General features: G+C 31.5%; 2 protein-coding genes across 2 annotated transcripts; one reads left to right on the top strand and one right to left on the bottom strand.

Moving 5' to 3' along the window:
• Positions 1 to 426: 426 nt before the first annotated feature.
• LOC123903823 (ATP-dependent 6-phosphofructokinase 5, chloroplastic-like) lies at positions 427 to 7,175 on the top strand. The gene is made up of 13 exons (XM_045953464.1): positions 427 to 857; positions 1,185 to 1,275; positions 2,349 to 2,422; positions 2,764 to 2,875; positions 3,044 to 3,139; positions 3,264 to 3,365; positions 3,471 to 3,545; positions 3,647 to 3,787; positions 3,881 to 3,997; positions 4,078 to 4,182; positions 4,321 to 4,401; positions 5,593 to 5,721; positions 6,626 to 7,175. Exons 1-13 carry the CDS (start codon positions 541 to 543, stop codon positions 6,791 to 6,793), a joined length of 1,608 nt encoding a protein of 535 aa, XP_045809420.1. The 5' UTR covers positions 427 to 540; the 3' UTR covers positions 6,794 to 7,175.
• A 5,464-nt stretch (positions 7,176 to 12,639) lies between these two features.
• On the bottom strand, positions 12,640 to 15,508 carry LOC123903822 (cyclin-D4-1-like). Its single transcript, XM_045953462.1, has 6 exons — positions 14,881 to 15,508; positions 14,375 to 14,461; positions 14,197 to 14,295; positions 13,893 to 14,094; positions 13,664 to 13,785; positions 12,640 to 13,361 (listed from the first exon to the last, which is right to left on the bottom strand). The coding sequence occupies exons 1-6, from the start codon at positions 15,199 to 15,201 to the stop codon at positions 13,125 to 13,127; spliced, it is 1,068 nt and encodes a 355-aa protein (XP_045809418.1). The 5' UTR covers positions 15,202 to 15,508; the 3' UTR covers positions 12,640 to 13,124.
• Positions 15,509 to 20,272: the final 4,764 nt, after the last annotated feature.

Here is a 20,272-nt window from a genome sequence, read left to right as displayed (position 1 = left end):
TTGTATTTTCATAAGCTATTTTATCATAAATTACCTTGACAAACTTATAATAATACATAAAAATTACATAAGTTATTTGTATAAGCTCAAAAATAAGTTAATCCAAATATGAGCTTAATCATTCTCAAATTCACTTTCCTACACTTTCTCAACAAGTCTCATAAAAATTACTCCCTCCATCTTTAATTACAAGCAAAAGTCAACTTTTCAGATTCATTGAAAAACTAATATATCTGACTTATATTATAGACCAAATAAATCCATTATTGAATGAATCTCAAAAGTAAAATTTTGCTTATAAATCAGCGGAGTATCTTTCTACCCAATTGAGTTCTCCTCACAAACTTTGTCTTCTCTATGCTTTTTTCGTTTCATGTGAACAAAACAAAAGAATTAATTAACGTCACAACACGCCACAACAAACCTAACAAACAAACCCGAAACAACTTGAAATTAAACCTTTCATACTTTCTTCTTCGTTCTCTTCAATTCAATCACAATTCTCATTCTCATTCTCATTTTCATTAATAATAATAATCAATGGATACTCTTTCTCACGTGATCACCCCTAACATCACAATCCTTCATCATTCTTCTTCTTCACTTCGTTACTCCAATAATTCTCGTCTTTTTCGTTCATTCAGAGTCACGAACAATGTTCGTGTTTTTTCTCAGCTTAAGAACCAAAACAACAACACTATTAACTCTATTGATTCAGATTACGTAATTGATTATAATGATCCTGATTGGAAATCTAAATTCAAAGAAGATTTCGAAGCGCGCTTTCGACTCCCTCATGTTACTGATACATTCCCTGATGAGGAATCTATGCCTTCTACGTTCTGTCTTAAAATGAGGTTTGTAATTTAACAATGGATTAATATCTTTTATTATATCAGTTAATCATAATTTATTTCATTAATGTGTTTTACTTAGTTAATCATACATAATCATCATATCATTTAAAATGCGCGACTTTAGTATGAATATTGATTGTGATGTACTGATAGCATAAAATATTTTACTTCGACAATGTATTAAAATTAAACTCTTTTTGTTATATTAGTTAAAATGTTTGACTTTAATTGTAACTACTTTCAGAGTTAAATGTATGATAGGTGAAACTTTTTGTTATATACCAATGGTTGTATCGAAATTAAACTCGGTTGTTCTTTGTGTGACAGAACTCCTATGACTAAGGATTTTCCTGGAAATTATCATTCTGGTGAGGATTGGCATGGATACATTAATGATAATGATAGAGTGCTTCTTAAGGTAGTTTGAATTATTCATTAAGTTATGTTGGTTGAATTGAAATTGCTTATTGTTTGGTATTGCGGTGAGACTGGCAAAACCACAGTGAGTCACCGTGATTTTGAAGAATCTACAGTTTATATAGTTTCAACAAAATCACAGTGCCGCCGTGATTTTGTCCAAGCAACTGTGGTACCAAACATGTATATGAAGAGGTAGCTTGATAGTTGTTGTTAATGTGAATATTTCGATATTGTTTAATGTGGATCTTCATTAGATTAATGTCTCATGTTATGTCACCTCAAATTGTGTCATCTTTAGCCGTGATATTTAATTTTTTCCGAAGATTTTGGATAGTATTAGTCTTTTTCTGGAAAACCGTGTGCAATGTTTGCAGCTATAAACTTTGTGTTTGAGGATGGAACCCCTCGCAAAGTGTTTGAGTGGCTGTTCATAACTTCATAGTCCTTCGGGATAATATATAATTGACTACTTGAATTGGAATACGATAGAGATCCGAATTAAGAGAAAAGAAAAAGTAGTATTATTGATTGAAACTGAAAATATTACAGAAGAATAACCTTGTAATTCCTGAGCACTTGCTCCTCGGAGAAGAGATGGTTCTATCTCTTCCCCACCACGAAGGTTCTAACTGAAAAGATGTTGAATGCCTTGCTATCCATGTCCTTATATAACTACCATTCCCCCTAACAGATTGGTCACATAAGCAGTTTTAACCAATTCTCTATTCAGCCCATATATTGTACTAAAGGCCTAACAGAATACTAACTGACTCGCTCAAATTTTGGCGCCTTAAGTTGGAATGTGCTGCCTGCCTGGTTCATTGGTTGAAAAGTGGTATCTCTCTGCTATTAGCACACTTGTTTATTTTGGTTTGCAATTAAGCTAATATATGTCGTGTGTGAGAGAACATTTTATACATTTTTCACGTATCTTGCGTTGAATGTCTTTTGTTATTGTAATTGAATTGAAGTGAAATGCTTGCTATGGATATCAACTGATTTCAATTATGTTTAAAATACATGTTTTGCCATTGCTGGATGCTAATGTTTTTGTTTGCTTTGAACTTTCAGACAATATATCATTCATCACCTACATCTGCCGGCGCTGAGTGCATTGATCCTGGTTGTAATTGGGTGGAACAATGGTAAGTATTTTATTTCTCATTGTCAATCTTGACTGTAATGACTGATTATGAATGTTAGTTGAACGGATGTTAATGTTGCTACATTTAATATAATGGAGCATCCTTTTTAATTGGAACTTGAGAGGTTGATTTGAAATTGAAGAACTTAGCGTTGATTGAAATCACCTTGTTAATTTTTTTTAGGAAAGGGAAAGAATGTGTGACTGAGAAATCAACATATAGAATGGTTATATTACTTACAATATATAGTTTCAATGTTTCAGTCTTCTTGATGATGCATATAGTTTTGTTTCTAAGATTAGTGTATGGAAGTATGATAAAAGGTTTTGAAATCCTTGTAGGGTTCATCGAGCTGGACCTCGGAAAAATATATACTTCAAACCAGAAGAAGTAAAGGCAGCCATTGTTACTTGTGGAGGACTGTGCCCTGGTCTTAACGATGTCATTAGACAGGTATGTTTGTGATCAACTTGTTTCTGATACAGCTATGACAAATTCTTGAGTAAAAATAAAGGGCTTGTTTGTTTCAGCGGTTAAAAACCGCTTTAAAAAGATTTCCGGGTGCTTTTTAAGCTTTTAAAAAAAAATCACATTTCTGATTCAATAATGAATATACTGCAGATTGTACTCACACTTGAAATATATGGTGTAACACAAATTGTTGGAATTCCTTTTGGCTATCGCGGCTTTACTGACGCAGATTTGACAGAAGTACAGGTAACCTAATAATTCTCTTCTTGCTGACTTTGGTTTAAACAACAATCGATTAAAATTTGATATTAAGTCTATTGAACCTGAGCCCTTTCTAATACTAGTTAGTATATTGGGCTTTCCTTTTCAGCTGTCAAGGAAAGTAGTTCAAAACATTCATCTTTCAGGTGGTAGCCTATTAGGAGTGTCGCGTGGAGGACCTGGAGTTGATGAAATTGTCGACAGTTTGGAGGTTGTTGATCCATTTTATTAAAAAAATTGATTATTCCGTAGAGATAAATATGTGTTCGTCTCTACGTGTTGTGTGCACATTTTATATGCATATCATTGATTGCAGGAAAGAGGGATCAACATGCTCTTTGTGTTGGGTGGAAATGGTACACATGCCGGTGCAAATGCAATTCACAATGAGGTTTTCAATCCTGGAACCTTGTATTAATTAATTAATTGCATTCAATTGGATCAATTTGTAATCTATAGAGTCTAATGATTTTAAGATTACTTTGCCTCCAGTGCTGTAAAAGACGACTTAAAGTGTCGGTAATTGGAGTGCCTAAAACTATAGACAACGACATTCTATTGATGGACAAAACTTTTGGCTTTGACACGGCTGTTGAAGAAGCACAAAGAGCAATAAATTCTGCATATATTGAGGTGAATTACTTGATACTTAATCAATTTGATAGACTCAAATATTGTTTTCAATTTGGTAAATATAATCGTTATATCTTTTCATCATGTTATTAGGCGCATAGTGCATATCATGGGATCGGGATTGTGAAATTAATGGGTCGTAGCAGTGGATTCATAGCAATGCAATCTTCCTTAGCCAGTGGGCAGATTGACATATGTCTAATTCCTGAGGTATGTAAGATAAATTTGATCATAGCTATCTTTCTTTGTTGTATAGATAAACTGATACAAGTTCTATCCGTGGTTCAAAGGTTCCTTTCAATTTACATGGACCTCATGGAGTTTTGAGTCATCTCAAGTATCTCATTGAATCAAAAGGATCGGCTGTAGTTTGCGTGGCAGAGGGAGCAGGACAGGTGATTTAGATTTTATAATTGTTTTCACAAATAAAAAATCAACAAACCTTATATTACTGATATGTTTTTTTCCTCAAAAAATATAACATTCGACATAGAAAAACAAACTTGCTGATCAGTTTTATCATCCTGACGCAGAATTTACTTCAAAAAACTAATGATACCGATGCTTCAGGGAATGTTAAATTTGGAGACATTGGCGTTTATATCCAGCAAGAGGTTTGATATTATTTGCTTATGGTTCTTACAATAATCTAAATGGGCTGACACTTCATGAAAATCAGATATTTATATATTTTTGTTTTTCTTAAATAGATTAAGTCTCAAACAAAATATGATAAGATTACTAGGTACTAGAATTAAAATATAAAACAAGGCAGCAATCTAGCGTTTGTATTGTGGCCAGTGGTCTAGAGTTTTTGCTGCCCTGTGAGCAGAAATGTGTGATTGTATTTTATGTTAGGGGAAGCTCTTCTTGCTGTCTAGGTGCTGGTTTGTGGAAAGGTCTAGGCCTTTTCATCTATGTTGATTCTTAATCCGCAAATCAGTCCTTAGTGGCTCAGCAAATATCGCGCCTCTATTTTGAATGGTGGAAGTTGGTTAGGATCATTGATTGTGATAGAGTGCATATGAGCATGAAGATTCATCAAATCCTTTTGTAAATTTAGTCCAACCAGAATAGTGTTGGCATATAATTGGGAATGGCCATTATTTTGTTTGGTAAGGTTAGGTGTTTTGTAGGTTGCAAAGCATGTCATGTATGGTTCTTTCATTTTTCTCAAGCTGGTATAGGTGCTTGTCTAATGTCTGCTACCTGGTGTTGTGTGGTTCTGGTTTTGCAGATCACATGCCGGTTTCCTTTCTTTTGTAATTCTTAGCACCCTCAAAGTATTTCTTGTGCTTTATGGTGTGTTTTTTCTTTAATAAAATTTTGGCTTAATCTGAAAAAAAACATAAAAATAAGGCATGGTGACTGTAACATTCATGGATAGACATTTACAATTTCACCATGCACTTAACCAATTATTAATAATCAGTCTATACCTATAAAACAGCAATGATAAGGCTTTTTTAATATCACAACCAACCTAATTCTCGTGATTTACTCAAGGGGAACCTATATTTTAGTGACGGAGGTAGTATTATTTGGCCAGTAAAAAAAGCTCGTTGTGAAATGAGTGATACATGACACAGCTCGTTGTGATCTTGATCTGCTTTCCTAGTTTCATTTTTGTTAATAGAAAAATTCAAACTGCATATTTTGAGGTATAATGCAAGGATTGTGTTTAAGTATGGCTTATGTTGCATATTGTTGTGAGCCTATCAAAACGAATATTGCATTGAGTTGAGTTGTTTTGTAATGTAGATGCATATTGAAGTGATTCCTTACAACAACTGTTTTTATTTCAGACGAAAAAATATTTCAAGGAGATTGATGTTCTTGCTGATGTGAAATATATTGATCCAACATACATGATCCGGGCGTGTCGAGCAAATGCTTCAGACGGAATTTTATGCACCGTACTTGGACAAAATGCGGTTGGTCACTCTTCCTCTCTACCTTTGCCCATTATGCATATGTAGATTTCACTTTTTAAGGAAGTTTATCGGCCTTCTACTCTCATCAACTCTTTACTGCGAATCAGTGTTATTAAATAGCAAGTATAGTGTGGCAGAATTTAAATAAATCGCGTCTGGGGTAAGCTATGTAGTACAAAATGTTTTTAGATAGCGGTACTTTAGAACTGTTGTGTAGCAGAATTTCAACAAACCACTAATTCATGTGATCTGCGATCGAAAACAATACTGTGAACTACTTGTCTTATATTAAAGTATGAAAAATGTAGATCTCAATTGAAGTTACTATGTTTCTATTGATATACTATGTAAATATCAATGAAATATCAAATATATATTAACAATAAACTGTGGTTAATGAAACATTCAGTACCATAGAGATTGAATTACCCTTGTAATCATGTTATCTCCACTCATCTTTCTGATTCTTATTGTCCTACATATAGTTTTGCTGCTTTAGAAACTTTATTTATGCTTTCTAGGATTAGGAGGGTCACTGCATTTAATGTTTTCTCTAGTTTGTGATTATTTCTTATGGATGGGTGACCTGGAATGAGAAAACGATCCCTCAAGCACAGAATCCATATGGCATTAACACTGATATGTCAATATCAAGTTGGCGGTACGGTTCAAAGCTAATCTTGTAAATTGAATTGTAGTATTTAAACACAATGTGTGATCTGTAACCTTAAGCTTAAATAATAGGAAGGTACTACAGTCATTCTACAGGCGAAGACATAAGCACAACTAGCCTAACTCCGTAATCAAATTTGTTATGTTCTTTGTTTTTGTTTTCTTTTGAATCAAGGTTGTTGTTCTAACACTAGTACAGTATTGATATTGATTCTAAGCTTTTGTATTGCAGGTTCATGGCGCGTTTGCTGGATACAGCGGCATTACAGTAGGCACATGTAACACACATTATGCTTACTTTCCGATCACCGAAGTAATATCGCATCCTCAGTTGGTGGATCCAAACAGTCGAATGTGGCATCGTTGCTTAACTTCGACAGGCCAACCCGATTTCATTTGATAACATTCTTATTTTTAATTAATATATCAAGAGGCTTGGAAATTCAGGCTTCCATAGATTATATCATAGGAAGATAGATTCAAAAGATAAGTTTTCGTTAATCAAGCCATCATTATATATGGAATAATACAGAGGATAACATTTCCTCCTTATTTGGAAAATTGGTTATTTTATTTGTACAGCAAGGCAAATTCATAGTCCTGTCAATTGCATTGAAAAAAACAAAACTTTAGGAAATAACCAAGCATTTTCTGCTTGATTTTGATCTAATGTGACATTTTTTGTAATCTATGATAAGGGCAAAATTTAGTGAGAGTACATAGGATATTTAACTGTTGCTTCGTGTTTGTACTCATGCCTAAGTTATTGGATTTTCTGTTCATATCTGCATGTACCCCTCATGCATTGGATATTCAAAGAATACTCCAAATTTGAGGTCTATTGAATATCCATTCAAACTATAGATAGTGTCAATAATGAAATTCAGTACTATTTTATATTTTCTGTTTCTCTATGGGGTTTCCATTTCTTCTTTACTACAATTTTAGTATAGTCACTATCTTGATAGCAATCACAAGCAGTGGAAGTAAATAGCCTGCCCCCTTAACTGCAATATACTGTGTAAAATACTAAAATATATGTATGGTTGTACTATCAGCTGAGCTGTGCTGAAAGACACCAACATTATGTTTGCCATTTTTCTTATTAAAAGAGTATCTCCATCTCTACATGAATAGATAAAATTTATTTGAAATCAGAGTTTATTCTTATTTAAACCAACCATTATTTATTATTTTTCAACATCAAAGATAGTTAACATAGGTTTAGATGATAAAGTATATGCAAAATTTGGTTAACGGTGTTTCAAGTTTAACTTTTTCCGAACGGTCATTTATATTACGTTAATGTACAATTGTTTTACACCGACATAGTCAACGAATTTTTCATATCATTCACGCAATTAAAACATTTAGTGTTTTATTTTTTATTGGATGATGATAGTGTTGACCTATTTTATTAGACCGACAATACATATCTTTTTTTTTTGCGTAAACTCGATATCATTTGTGCGCAACTGGAGAGACTAATCTCTCGAGCCTCGTGGGACTCAAAAATCAAAATAGGTGGCAAACTCTCTCTAAGAGTTTTAACATTGATGCATGTCCAAGCCAGGATCGAACATATCTTTAAATCCTACATAAAATTGAAATTTGGCATAAAAAACATGACATAAATTACTCACTGGCCTCCCTGGACTGAATCCTTCCGGTAATGAAGCTAATAAAGACTCACCTACTGATAAAATGTACCCTTGTCATAGTAGTAAGACTTGATTGCAATGGTGGTAAGGTAAAGCTTGTGCAGCCTTATTTGGAACAACATTTCTGAAAATTTGCTACACATAATAATGGAGCATATACATCCTCACCTTATTCTTGTTGCACATTAGTCAGTCAATAATACAAGACTTTATCTCTTCTTTTGTAGACGAAGTGACAAACACTACTGAAAATTATTCGATCGTGAGGTCTCAGTTCGAATTCAAGTGAAGGCGTTTAACTTAGCAATATCAAAATTTACCAATTGAACTAGGATATATAAACACTCATTAATGTCTCTGTCATGTATCAATACTAAAATAGTAGTATAAATTTGGCCAAAGAATTCAGTAAAATTAATTCTTTTCTGGCAAAGGGAATCCAACCAGGTCAGCCCTAGTGAATAAGTGATCTTTATATATAGATTCTTCTCTTTTTCATTGTTTTATTACTATTACTTTTTCTCTCTCAAGAGTACTAAGTCCAAAATTGTTCCTTCCTTTATGACTTTTGATTTAAGTGTCTAAGTTGAAACATTCTATATAATCAACCATTTGTGATCCACCAAGGTAACATATTTGCACCGCGCAGAGTCGTTGGATCTAAGTTCACAGTTTACTAATTGTCCTATCTTAAATTTAATGACATTGCGGTGGACGTGGTGACTTTGGATCCTCTTCACGCGCTGCTACAAGTTTGTTCGATCAAACACAACTTTGATCCAACAATCACACAGTTGCAGCGCTGCAGAGGATCCTATCACACAGTTGAAGTGATGCAGAGGATCTGAATCCCAAATAAGTGTGTTATATCAAATTGTGATTTTTCGTACATATATATGTCTGACTATTCTTTTGAGCTTTTACCAATGTCTACTTTCTCTCAATCATATACAATTTTTTAATTTATAATTATAAAACAAAGAAGGAAAAAGTTGGATATTGCATTGTTTTGTGAATTCAATAAATAACTGCTTCTGAGTAAAAGCAATTTTTCATTGGTCAATTTGTCAGTGATAACAGCTACCAACAACAACTATTACTAGTTTTGCATCTTAAAAAACATACTCCTAAATTCTAAACCACTGGAGCTTGAAAAATTGTAAGATAAATAGCATGAGTGTTTGACCATGTGTAAACGTGAGAGAAAGAATCAGAAAGGGTACTTAAAATACATTGTCACTGCATTCACTATAAGCTGTAAAACTTTCACCAACCTTGGCAGTGCCATTGACTGTAAGTTAGGGTCCCCACTACCAAACGCTGCACAGAAATACACATGCATATTGGAGTTAGCGTGAAACATAAGAGAGAGAGAGAGCCTGAAAATTGTGATACAAAAAAGAGATAACCAACTCTCTTTTCTTTTTATAAAGCGTTTAAATATGTTTTTAGTCGTCGCGATTGTAAATATAAAAGTTTTTACTTTTAATCTCGCAATGCTTTTTGTTCGATACCAAATACTTGATTCACTTTGACCGAGCTCAATAATGCATAAGAAGGTGACTTGTCTCTTAGAACGGTCTGACGTAGGATGATCGAGATCAATAAGCTTATTTGAGGAAGTGATTATCTCCCATGACAAAAAAAAATTAGATTTGGCATGGGGATTGACAAAGTAAAAATGACCAAACATAATTTTGGATTTGCTATAATAGACAAATTACTCAGTCAAATTAGATAAGACTCTAATTATAAAAGATTCCTTGTCACCTGTATGTCTTTCGTACCTCACCTAATTATTGTCAACTATAAGAGAATATCTAGCGGGGGACTATATGTACCCGAATTAAGATTGGGTTTGACTAAAGGGGAGATCTCAAACCTTAAAAAAATACAAATAAAAGTATAACAAGATAGAGAGAGGAATGTAAGTTTGACATCAGTGATGGAGCACTAAGGGTATCATAACCATACCCAAAGTATGAAATGCTAAGACTTGTATCAGAGCAAAGTGCACACACCAAACATATTGGGGATAAGACAAACTAAATTTTTCATCGATGAGAGTACTGAACCAAGTTCATACCAAAGCATAAGTGCTAAGACATCTACCATAGTATAAATTCATACTGTATAAATATATGTATAGATGGAGGATCCATACTACTAAGACTTCTATTATAGCATAAGCACGTACGTCAAATGTATTATTTTTTTAACGGCAAAAGATATTATAAAATAAATGAAAAAAATACAAGTGGTACTCTGTCCACCACGGTAAAAAAAATACAATATCGTACTCGACTTAAAAAGGTATCGAAGGTAAAAATCTATTTTACACACCATTCATAATAACGTCAAATGTAGTAGTGTGATTTGGCGAATAAAATTTTTCGCTAATGAAGGTATTGAACCAAGTGCATTCCAAAGCATAAATGTTAAGGCTTCTACCAAAGCATTCGTATTGCCAAGACTTCTAGCAGAGTGTAAGTGCATACGCCAAACATAGTGGTGACGAGGTGAACTAAAATTCTCAATCATGGTTTCCTTTCTTCATGATTGAAAATATGTTGTAAAACTAAAAAGTTTATGTGAAGAAGACTAAATAGTTTATGCATGAAGACTAAATAGTTTTACAACATATTTGACATTTCAGCTAATAATTCTAAATAATGATTTTCTTTTCTTCATATGATTTCCCTAAAGCCTTTTTTTAAAATTCTTTCCCTTTCTTTTATAGGGTTCACGTCTAAAGATCGAATCTGCTCTCATATCGATCGATACAGATTTAACTTAACTCCACCTCAAAATCATGATTTAAAGTGGTCAATTGTCCAATTATATATAAGTCATTACACCGGATTCATGAGTTCTGATATGGAACTCCAGGTTGGATTCACGAAGTCAAACTTGCACATAAAAATCGATAACATAAGAATCATTCAATTATACTGGATTAGGTTGATCTGGATTCGGCTCACCTTTAAGTTGATAGCTTTTTAAATAATTTGAATTATTTATAGATGCAAATATTTTGAATTTTAAAAGTTGTATGGGCACTTTTAAGATAAATTCTCTATATTGAGCTTCTTAACATGTGACCTTATGACACATGTAAAGGCACATGTTAACTTTCTTCAAAGAAAAATGTTATCTAGTGTTTATAAGTTACTATCTCTATTCCTTTCTAAGTAGTAGCTTTATCCCAAGATAAAATTTTATAATTTTTTATAATAGATAATTAAAGATGTTAGTGATCAAAGTTGTACATTGACATATGTACAATAGTCAAAAACGACACTTAAAAAAGGAATGGATGAGTATTAGTTAAAGAAATTAATATATTAAAATAGCCTGAAACTTGTATAATCTATCTTTTCAAAATATATTAAAAAAAAAACTCAATATAAATTTTCTCTTTTTTTGTTTTCTTAACTAGTTCCTCATGAGCACTAGTCACCATTCATTTGACACTTTTTATGTATAATTAAGAAAATAGTGGTAAATTCTTTGGTATCCGACTTACATTGTTGGATATCGATACTCTATAGACAAAATTCATTGAAAATACCGATACTCTATAAAGTTTATCGATACTCAACAATATGTAAAAATTGAGTATTGGAGTGCATTACTATTACTATAAATTATCTTTGTTTGTAAAAAAATTACTAAATTATCTTTACATAGATATATTTAATATTAATTTTTTTATATTTGAAGATAAATTGATAAAATTTATATTTATAAATAAAAAAAAATAGATATGTGGAAAAAAAAAAAGTAATAATTACATATAAATAATTGCAAATGGTATTTTTACTGAAAGAAATATATACCAAAATATATCTTATAATTAAGGTTTTTTTTATACAGGAATGAATACAGCTAATATTTTGGAACCTAGGATTTGCCCTATATCAGGAATGAGTAGAATATTGGCTTAATACGTAGATAAATGTGAATTTTTGTTTTGTTTATTTGTCTTGCTGCAAAGAACAAAAACATGAACATTGACCGGTCAAACAAAAGTTAGTGTGGGCCTTTGTATGAATGGATGTTTCTAATCCCAAAGCGAATTTTGAGTTCCCTGTGTAGATCTTGGTCGCAAATACAGACAAAACATACAATGACCCAACAACAACAACTACAAACTACTGCTAACTAACGTTTGGTTAAGCTAAATCCTCGTATAATACTTACACGTGACACCAATGAAATCATATTATTATGACATGTCTACCCTTTTCAAAATTTTGAATACTGCTGTATATTTTAGGCTCCTAATCAAGTACATTTATTTTATTAGAAACAATTAACAATAAAGAGACATTTCTTTTTTTTTTTTGGTCAATTAACAATTAATAATAATAGTTATTTTTTTGGTACCAAAAAAAAATAATAGTTATTTTTTGTGAAATATAGAAATAATAAACACAAAAATAATATTTAAAATATTTGAGAAAAATGTGTCAAAAAAAAATTGAGAAAATTGACACAACATATGAAAATGTTGACACAAAAGTGACAAACTACAATTGTCAGACGACTTAAAGGTGGCCGACTGAAATGCAAATCAGGAGAATCAATCAACTGCACTCGATCTATATCTGTTGAACTAGACCTTACAAACTACAATTGTCAAAAAAAAAAAAAAAATACCTTACGAACTACATAGTGTTTTATTATTAATAAGGATGATGATTACTATGATGATGATGATTATGATGATATGTTGATGATGATTTCATGACAAACCCATAAACAAATTGCTTTATATGTTGATTCTCTTATGAAAATGAAAAGTTAGGAAATTCACATGTGACAACATAATTATAACCTCTCAAATATTACATCCTTATACTTGTCACTTGTTGACATATGCTATGCCTCTCAACAACATTGTTTCATCAAAATTTTCTCTACCAACCGCATCTCTGCAGTATTTTTGCAGCAGTTTCTGTAATAAGAATCTGACTATCATCAATCCATCCAAACACAACTCTTTCATTTAGAATGTTTCCAATTCCACACACCAAACTTTTGGTGAATGTTAAGAAAATTCACATTTCATGATTGTGAAGATCCATTTGAAGGTCCATCAATTTTTCTCCTTTTAGTATTTGGACTATTATGTAAAGAATTTGGACATGACCCATTTGTTAATTCATCGCTCTTAAAACTCATGCACCCTCCTGTATCAAGCACCCCAATAGGACTTTGAGGCACAAATGTTGTATACTTGGTACCACCAACCTTGATCAAGGAAAGATCTTTTATCAATTCAACACACTTTAGAACTCTATCCTGCAAAATCCAACAAAGGAAACATCATATCAAACACAAGGACAAAACCAAAAGTAAACTTTATTATTTGTCCTAATTCATTGTTTTTATGTGGAAACCACGGACCAGGATTCCCTGCTGTTCAAGTTCCACGCAGTAATGAATCTCGGTCATTGATTTCAGATAGTGCAACTAAAATTACACATTAGTAAATTAATTTTAAACAATGTCGACCGTTAATTTAGATCAGACGGCCGAGATATGTAACTATGTCACACTGTTACAATAGGGAATCCATTTCCGGGAACCACGCACCACCCCACCTTTTCTACAATGACAAAATCAGTTATGGCCTTATCAACTTCTTGTACTGGAATCTCCTTTAAAACAGAAATTGCTACCGCTGCAGCGATTTCAGAATACCTGAATTCCAAGAAGTCAATACCTGCAAATACAATTGAATTTTCCAACAACTCTTCAAACTCATTATTACTCCTTACAAGAACAATGTAGTACACAAGGACATTGTATTCAGAGTAATGAATAGTATACCCTTGATTATGTTTAGGATAAGCTGTACTGATCTTGCAATCGATGACTTTTCGGCAAGTTTTTCGCAACTGATCTTAGCAAGGAAATAGTCTATGAAGGAACAAGGAGTTAATGCCTGCATTTTCCATCCTAATGTGCTTAGTACCATTAGTTCCATTCTTTGAATGGTTTTAGCATGGAATACAAACCTTGGTTCTCCAACCTATCCATTATCAATACAATATCAACAAGTAAACGAGATTGTAACGGAAAAAAAATCACAAATTCACATGTAAGTTTAACACAATCTTAGAAGATTATATACCTGCAAATCTACAGAATGAGGCACTTTCACTTCCTCCATTTTAGCAGCAAGTGAAAAGCAAGCTACAGCTAACAATTGCACAGTCCAACTCACACCTTTCTAAACATACCAATACAAGAGTTCAGAGACATAAACCAAGTAAAAGAACACAAGCAAACTTTTCGATATTCGATCTTACCGGTAATTGGTAAACCGATAGGAACCGATCCAAGTAGTTCACAGATAGGCAAAGACTCAAGGGTCCAAATCCATAGTAAGCATGAGCCTGTTAATCACATTATAGAAATCAAAATTCAGTAATTTGATAACTCAATTAAAATACAAAATTGAAGACTTTCATCAAACAATTTAAACAAGTAAAAATCAAAATTCAAATAACCAATAAGGAAAATGGAAATCAATTTAGAACATCAACAAGTTCAACACTTAACCAAGAAAATTCACTGAAAATCCAATTGAAAAACCAGACATTGAAAAACACAATCTATAACAACATAAAAAAACACACTTTTGATGACAAAATTCACATTAGAATCACTTGAACTACTACCAAAGTAAGAATCTCATAAACATTAGATATAAAAAGGATTGATTTTTCAATAAGCATTGAATGAAAATAAGAACTTTATGAACACAAAATGAATTAAAAACAAAATCCCATTTGAGAAAACTAATAAAACCAACCTTCCAAATCCAATCAAGAGCTTCTCTTCTAACACTCAAATCCAAATCACCACTACGCAATCTCATCAAATAATCATCTCTTGGCAAATGATCCTTCTCTTTATCAACCATAACCCTCACAATTTCTTCACTCAGTGCAACAAAACAAACAAATGAATCCGATCCAACGTTGTCTAAGTTAAGGTTTGTGTAATCCCATGAAGGTGAGATAATACCAGAACCATCAAAAACATCATTACATTCCAAATCATCATCAAAACATGTGCTATTGTTCTCAGAACATAAAAGATTAGATGTAGCACTGTCAAAACTTTCAGCCATTGAAAGAGGTTAAATGGGGTGCTAGAAATGGAACTTCATCAAAAAGGGTTGGATTAAAAAACAGAACTTTATTAATGGGGTTTTTGTGATTAGATTGAAAAAGAGAAATGATACTGGTTGAACATGGAAGGAGAGTGTAAGAGTGATGAAAGAGATGATGAGGTTTATGTAGGAAACGGGTTTGTGTTTTTAGGGTAAAAGAATTTGAGAAAGATTGATGGGGCAAAAATGATGATGGGTATCCATGGACATAGCCAAAAACCCAAAGAGAAAGGAAAATAAAACACAACAAAAAGGTTTTGTGTTTATGTTTATGGTAGGTTCCCAAAGCAAAATAAAATAGAAAAAGGAAAATATGATAAAATAGTCTAAAAAATAAAATAGAAAAAGGAAAATATGATAAAATAGTCTTCTTCTTTTTTGACTAAATGATAAAATATTCTTTGTAACTTGTATATTTTATGTTTTTTTTCTCAAGTAGTTTAGTGGTTAGAAATTCCACTTTTTAAAGGATAAATGGAATAATCGAGATTTGAAATTCGACCGTTGCATATATAATGCAATGTCTTGTCAACTGAGTTAAGCTTACAAGACAGTATATATTATGTTTTAAAAATATAAAAAATTAATTACAAAATTTATTTTTTCGTTTCTTTACGGAAATTACGGTACTAGTTAGCATGGTCAACAAAAAACGGTAACTATAGTCAACAAAAATATCTTGAAACTTGTGTAGTTAATTCCTTAAAAATATAAAAAAAATTATATTTTCAATACAATTTTTCTTTTTCTTTTTTTTTCCTTAAAATATTAGTGGCGAGATTTTATTAAAATGGAAAATCTTTCCAGGTAAATAAAGAATAATATTGAAAACAAAATAAGTTGATTTTATAATTTATTTTTTATAGGTTTATGATAGAAATGTTTAGGAGTGCAGAAATACGTCGAAATATATCTTTTTTTTTACAAAAAAGATAATTTTATTGACAAAATCTAATAATGAATTAAAAGTCAAGAGTGTAGAAATAATGAAGATATTTATGTACATATTTTAAGAAATAATATTACTCTGTAGAATACAACACCACTTTTGTATATATTTATTTTCCTTTTTTTAATAATAATATGAGCTATAGGTGGAGGATAGAGAATGATAAGAATGTCAACTAAGTTGGGATGTATGTCCATATTTTGATGTCTAGATTCTCTTAATTTATATATAAAAAAATATAATTGGAGTTTGTGTAGCATAATTTTACATTATTAGTGAAAAATTATTAAAATCAATTTTATTTTTAATAATTATTAAACTTGATTTTGAATTTATGAATATTTATATGAGATGAGTAAAAAAAAAAATTGTAACAGAAATATATAAGTGAATAAATTTATTTATTTTTAAAATTGAATGCAGGTTAACCACCGCAAAACAGATTAAAATGGAAATAAAAAATATATAAAATATTGGGGGACATCAAAACCATATAATTATCCCAAAAGGTATACCAACAATCATTTTTTATTAGAAAATTTAAGAGGATGGTGCCAGAGTCCAAGACAGAAAAGATTTTGGTATATGCAAACAATTTAAATGCAAGCAAAAGCTGTCAAAATAACACTAAAGTAAATACACTCACTCTATAAGAACTACCCAACAATTACAAACCCGCGTATTAAGATGAAACCATATAGTAAAATAAAACTAAACCACTTAGTGTATGTTTGGTTTCAATTCTGGAGCATCCAGAATTGATTCTGGACGTGTAGAATTGATTCTGACTTGTTTGGTTTCTCAAAAGTAGAATTGATTCTGCCTCCAGAATTGATTCTACTTGAAGCTAGAAATCGTAGCTTCTGATTCTAGAATTGATTTTTACACTCAAATTTTTTGTTCAACTCACTTTTTCATGAATATATCCAAACATAAACCACTTCAGCTTAAAATCAATTTTGGCCAGAATCAATTTTACAGAATCAATTCTGCCAAAATCAATTATCTCCGCCGCAGAACCAAACACACGCTTAGTGTATGTATGGTTTCAATTCTGGAGCATCCAGAATTGATTCCGGATGTGTAGAATTGATTCTGATTTGTTTGGTTTCTCAAAAGTAGAATTGATTCTGCCTCCAGAATTGATTCTACTTGAAGCTAGAAATCGTAGCTTCTGATTCTAGAATTGATTTTTACACTCAAATTTTTTGTTCAACTCACTTTTTCATGAATATATCCAAACATAAACCACTTCAGCTTAAAATCAATTTTGGCCAGAATCAATTTTACAGAATCAATTCTGCCAAAATCAATTCTCTCTGTCGCAGAACCAAACACACGCATAGTAGTATATAAAGTTAGTAAATATACCAGCATGAAGGTAATTAACTTCTATAAAAGAAAAACAATTCAACTTACGATATATTTTAATTCGGTAAATTGTTTTAGTTTTTTATTTTTTTATTAAGTAGTTTGCGGTTATATATAGTTTCACCTCTTAAATGAATAAGAGGTGGATTTTGAATTTAATAGACCATCAGGGCTAGAGGAAGATTCAAAGCCCCAAAGAAGGCTTATAAAATACTTAGTACATGTTACTACCTATCAATAAGGTTTTCATTAAAAAATGTATGATTTTTTTATTTTTTATTTATGTTAAGAGTGAGATTATAGCTAATAAATTACTTATTGTCGATGGCGAAATGAAAAACTTTCTTAAATTACTTTTTTTTCTCTTTGTTTTTTAATATTTTTTATAAGCAATATAAAAGAAATTTTGTGGAGTAGTAAACAGATAATGTAAAAGAAATTTAAATAGACAATCAATCAAAATCCGCAATTTTCACACATTATCATATTATTTTTCAAATTGTAAATAGAGTAAAAAAAATAGTTTTGATTCAAAGGACATGGGTTTTTCTTCTCGGTGGTTGTTCTCTCATTTCCATAACATTGCTCTGCTCTCTCCTTCGAAAGTTGTTTGTTGTCCTTCTATGGCAATCAATTGGTTGTGCATCATTTCATTTCCATAATTTCAATTCGGCACCCTGCAAATATTATCATCTCATTATTCATAATCTTCCCACCCTAATTTTTAGTCCGTGTCCACTATTTTATAATTCTGAGAATTATAATGGAGGGAATGATAATGAATATTGCACAATGATGGCAATTGATAAAAATATCTACAACGGAAGAGACAAGAAGATAAATGATGACCATGACAATTATTTTCTTAATTCTGAGAATTATTTTTTTTGAAATATTACATATGGGCCGAAGCATCATATATTTTGCATTTTTATACAAAAGTGGTAATGCATGTGTAGAGTGTAGACTACTTAGCCAAGCTTGGAGCTAGAAACCACGAGTCTTATTTTCCTTTAGTTGTTCTGTCTGCTGGAATGAACCTGCTCCTACTAGCCGATGCTAGTGAGACTTTATTTTTTAGATAGTTTTTTTTTTATTTCTTTTCTTTTTCCCTCATTGTACCAAAAAAAATTCCAATCCCATGCTTTTTGAAATAATACTCTAAATCACAGGGATATTGTGATTCAATTTAAGAGAAATAGATACCAAAGGAAAAAATATACAAAAAACAACACTTAGAGAAATTTTGGTCACTATGCTACAAAAATCAGTCACTAAATTCTTTAGAGATCAAATTAGCCACCAATTATATTAAAACTTGTACATCTAATTTATTAAAATTTATTATTTACGAAATTCTTAACAAGTGCAGTTAGCATGACACCTCATATATGTGTTACTCCCTCCGGTCTCGAATATAAGCAAGCAAGTAAGCAACAAAAAAAAAATGAAAGTCTCAAATATAAACAAAAGTCTACCACATATATTATGTTTAGGCAAATGCTAAATAGTGCCCCAGGGGCACTTGTTAAAGATTCAAATTTAGAAAGTTTTACTTGGAAATAGTGTAGTCAATACAACAAAAGTTTATATTTTGATGTTTTCCATGCACAACTTTTATTTTATTTCTTCTTTTGGTTCCTTAACTAGTGCCCCGGGGGCACTGGTTAGCAAAACCCTTATGTTTATTATCAATATGTTTACCCTTAATGATTACACTGTTTTCACGATTTTCAACAAAAGATAAGGATAAAAGTGGAAATGTGTTAGTTTTTTCTCATGATTCAATGCACTTTATCCACTTTCTTAAATGATGTGCTTTTTTTTTTTTTTGCTTATATACAAGACTAGAGGGAGTATTATTCTTAAAGTTTTCTCTTTAATTAAAAAAAAAGTATGCTAAGTCCATCGGGGAAAAAAGTATGCTAAAAAATGTATTTTAAATGTAATTTTTAACAGGTTCTTGACCCAAAAAAAATAAAAATTAACAGGTTTATTTTGATACCATATTAGCATTATATCGCACAATGATAAAGTATATGCATAGTTGATAGTTAAGTAAAAAATAATAATCATAAAATTTATACACAATTTACCCAACCATTTAAAAATTGTCACAAGTATTGATGATTTATGTGTGTTAAGTATTGATGGTTTAAATTGTCACAAGTATTGATGATTTAAGAAATTACTTCAAAAGTTCACGTAAAATTTATGTTTTCATGAAAAATGACTCACCTTTTGTGAGGTTCTAACTCGAACCAGCTCATATACACAAATGCAATCAAAACATAACGTGTATGAACTGTTGTTATATTGATGCAAACGTGGAATCTAATGAGTTAGATATCTAGCGGAAATTATTGAATGTGGATATGGACTCTGGAGTATTTACATTTTTTTAAGGGAGTATTTACATTTTTTTTTATAATAGATACAAAATTTTCACTATATTAGTAATAACCTAAGAAGCATCGACACCTTTATAATTAGGCGTGTCGCGGTGTCCGACACTCGTATGACACTCGTCCGGCACGTGTCGGATAACTTATATCGGTGTCGGAAAAAACTCAATTTTTTCTTTACTTCGACACTCCTTTGATCGGTGTCCGACACCTGTAAGACACTCGTACGACCCGTGTCGGACCAGTGTCCCAAAAAAACTTATTTTTCCTTTGCTTATACTCTCCTTATGCACATATCATACAT

Source organism: Trifolium pratense, linkage group LG2 (genome assembly GCF_020283565.1).
Source record: "Trifolium pratense cultivar HEN17-A07 linkage group LG2, ARS_RC_1.1, whole genome shotgun sequence".
NCBI lineage: Eukaryota > Viridiplantae > Streptophyta > Magnoliopsida > Fabales > Fabaceae > Trifolium > Trifolium pratense.
The sequence above is the reverse complement of the archived record's forward strand: the minus strand, read 5'-3'. Positions and strand labels throughout refer to the sequence as shown.